Source organism: Pseudomyrmex gracilis, unplaced genomic scaffold, assembly GCF_002006095.1.
Source record: "Pseudomyrmex gracilis isolate BER0280 unplaced genomic scaffold, ASM200609v1 scaffold_1589, whole genome shotgun sequence".
Taxonomy (NCBI): domain Eukaryota; kingdom Metazoa; phylum Arthropoda; class Insecta; order Hymenoptera; family Formicidae; genus Pseudomyrmex; species Pseudomyrmex gracilis.
The window spans coordinates 14106-18056 of record NW_018022173.1 but is presented as its reverse complement, the minus strand read 5'-3'; the positions used below and the strand labels follow the sequence as shown (position 1 = coordinate 18056).

Sequence of the window (3951 nt, the reverse complement as noted above, 5' to 3'; positions counted from 1 at the left end):
TCGATGTATTATTATGAGAGAAAAGCAATACTGCGAAATTACGTGCGTAATAACGCTCTCTGCTTTGTCGGTTCCGGCTACAATGCAAGGTCGCGCAAGATACTGCATGTTGCGCAACCCGATACCGACACTGACGCTGCCAACAAACGATACGTAGATATGTGTGTCACGAATGTGAATGAATAGCAAGAGACACGTAAGAGAAAAATTATCGCATTGCAACAGGATGTGCAAGCGTTGCGCGACGCTATAAAACAACTTCAGCATACACTTTAATATCTACCAAACCAAACTAAAACGACTAACACAGTAGTAAAACAGCTATGGCGACAAATCATGTCACAATCAAAAAACAACGTCTCGTAGAAAAATTGCATGCTCCGGCAAGAAGAGATTTTTCCCGTAGACGCGTTATCGTACGCGGATACAATGATCTCTGGCCAGCGGATGTGATACAGATGCGTCCGCGTTCGCGTTTCAACAGAGGCTACCACTACATACTTACGGTTATTGATGTGCTGAGCAAGTACGCGTGGGCCATACCGCTTAAGAGTAAGAGTGGATGCGAAATCGCCAAAACGTTTGCAGAAATATTTCGGGATAACAAACGATGTTCAAACAAGTTGCAAACTGACCGTGGAAAGNAATTCTACAACACAGATATACAGACATTAATAAACAAGCATAGCATCAATCATTATTCTACATATTCGGTTATGAAAGCTTCGATTGTGGAACGATTCAACCGCACTTTGAAGAACGACATGTGGAAAAAATTTACACTTAATGGATCCTACAAATGGATCGACATACTACCGCGTCTCCTTATGTAGTACAACGCGAGAAAACATCGAACTATCGGTATGCGACCTATCGATGTTACCCCAGCAATCGCCGAGAAGCTCTTAACCACGGTGTACAGCAATGTCAAGATTGCAGGGCCAGCACGATTCAAAGTTGGTGATCCGGTACGTGTGAGCAAATTTAAAACAGTATTCGATCAAGGATATACGCCAAATTGGACGACCGAAGTATTTAAAATCAATAAAATACAAGCAACTTTTCCCGAGACGTATCTGCTTGAAGATTCACGTNGACAATCTGTTGCTGGAGGATTCTACGAACACGAACTGCATCGCGTTGCAAATCCAGAAGTTTATCTNGGTGAAAAAGTATTGCACAAAAAAAGCAACAAGGTTTATGTGAAGTGGCTGGAATTAGACAAATTACACAATTCTTGGATAAATAAAACTAATGTATTGTAAACACACTTTATAAAATTTGGATAAGTTAAACTAATGTATTGTAAACACACTTTATAAAAATTTACATTTATATAAATTAAAGTTATACATAATTTACAACATATATACATAATTATTATTACACATATAATCTATATTATACACGGACATATACATAATTTACAACATATATACATAATTATTATTACACATATTAAATGACAATATACATATAATCTATATTATATACGGTTTTTTCTTGTGGTATTTTGTAATGTCCTCATGGTACCGTTTCGGTCGAATTGGATACCATATACCGCTTATCGTCGTACGGACTTGGAGCAAGTTTTGATTCGAACACAGTGTATACTTTGTGTAAGTTTGATCGTATACACGACTGTCGACAAATCTTTTCGATTTCATCATTCAAACATTGTTTCTAATCGTCAAACAATGTTCTCGCTACGACGCTACTCTTTACACCTTTGGCCTTTTTCGTGTCTTTCTTTCCATCTACCTTTACTGCATACATTTTTGCTCTAAGTCCGACAAATTCAGTCATTATCATTCCGTTATTTTTATCCTTTATCAGTCCTGGAATCTTTTTGTTGACGCGTGGCATACCGTACACATTAATCGGATAATCACTTGTGTCGAATCGAACGATGTCACGTTGTATGATATCATACACGTTCTCGCATACAATGAAATAAATGAGACTGTGTGTGTCGATGTACATAATTTTACATTTTTCTTGATACAGAGGTGCCATGTAATCGTTGTGAAATTCATACAAACACGTCTTGGATATGTCTAATATACACATTCCTACGTAGATCGGTTTGTTGAATTTCACTTTGAGTTTACGCAATCCAATCGCAATAAAATGTTCAGAAAAAACGATTTAACTATGAAACTTTGGTCGAGAGATCAGTGCTCCCGCTAGGTATCTTCCGTCCCACTTTGTTACAAGTTTTACGTCTACATGGCGTTGCACATTTTTAGTTTTACCAAACACTGCGTTATTCATCAATTTGTACAAATTTTTCTCAAAGTTGTTAGTAACGAGCGTTTGAAAATGTGTGTTTAATTCGATGTAATTGCGGAGCCACGGAGATTGTGCAAATTGTAATATGCGGTGGATCTTTGTAATACAAAGACCTTGTCGCACACAATGTTGCAGAGCGCGATAATGAATAATATAACGCGATTTATCGTGTAGTGTTGCAAGCAGCTTCTTCTGTCGCTTGCCAGGCGGCTTATCGCGTGTCGGGCAGAACAGTAGGTTAGCGTGCGCGTCATGCAGTTCGCGAGGATACTCGAGATCGATTTCAAAGATGTAACCGATCTCTGAGGTTGCTGTCACAAACATTACGTCGACACTCCAGATGTTGTCTACTGATTGGAATGCGGCATACGGTAATGGCTGACATATGGCCCAACCGTACAAGTTATTTATATCAAAGTACATGAGATACGACATTGGTTTTGATAAATCGTATGTCTGCATGTACTTGTTAGTAGCGTGCGCGTATCTTGTGCTGCACTGGCTAAGACCACCACGTATATCGCGTTCGATTAACATAACCATATCAACAACTATGAGCAGGTCGAATGTTATGCCTGTGTGTTTCAGCATAGCGTCCCATGTGTAACCGGGTAAAGTATAATAATACGCGGGATCTAATTCATAACTTTGAATACAACTTTCTCGAAAATTCTCAAATATATCGGTCAATAATAAAACATCAGTTTTCAAATATAAATTGCTGTATTCACCTAACGTACTAATAGAAAATCGCTGCCAGATATTTACAGCGTGTGCATATTCACTCTCAGATATTGTTTCACCGGTCAGAAAACTGTAAACTGACTCACGCGGTGGTAAACGCTGCTCTGGCAACTTGTCGACACAGTCTATGTATTCGTACGGAAAGACCCCTTTACGCGTTAATAATTCAACGTTTTCGACGAATAAATTTCTAAATTCTGATTGTACAATTTTCAACTTGTCTTTATAAAGAAACGATGCTAGTTTATCGAGACTAGCACTGAGAAACGTGTAGGAATCAATGAATCGCAACTCTATATTGTGCCTTTTTTGAGTGTTTTTTTCCTGTTGCGCCACGTTCTTGGAAAAGGATATACAGGGTAAGTCATCTGAATCTATCACCTCCAATAACTCGTTTGTGTGGCCAGGAATCGAAAAAAGTTTCATATAAAAGTTGTAGGGTGTCAAGGGGGAATCAAAATGGCGTACCTTTCAACTTTTGATTTTGACCGAGAGTGGGTTACTTTAACCGGAAGTGGGTTTTTAAAAATGGAAACCCCCCTTTTTAACACCGGAAAATGAAAACCCGGAACATTTTACGTTCAGATATAACCTTGGCTGTTTTAAAATTTTCAAGATGGCGAACGAAGATGGCGGACAAGAATTTTAGTTAACCGATTTGCTCCAAATTAAGTTTACGGAGGTTTATGGGGTTGCTGATCACGAATCTAAAGTCAGATTTGCAAAATTCAAAATAGCGGATCCAAGATGGCGGACCAAGATGGCGGACGAAATTTGTAGTCAAAATTAATAGAAATTACTACTCTTAGCACTACCCAGGAACAACGGCGTGGACGTGGTAGTTTTTTGTTCCCTTTGGGGTGCTTTATTTACGTAAGTCCCCTTGCTTCTCACTATCGGGGTGCTTTATTTAGT

At 38.7% G+C, this 3951-nt stretch overlaps 1 protein-coding gene across 1 annotated transcript; it reads left to right on the top strand.

Moving 5' to 3' along the window:
* Positions 1–863: 863 nt before the first annotated feature.
* Positions 864–1265, top strand: LOC109862282. The gene has a single exon (XM_020442277.1). The coding sequence runs from the start codon at positions 864–866 to the stop codon at positions 1263–1265; it is 402 nt and encodes a 133-aa protein (XP_020297866.1).
* The last annotated feature ends 2686 nt before the right edge of the window (positions 1266–3951 follow it).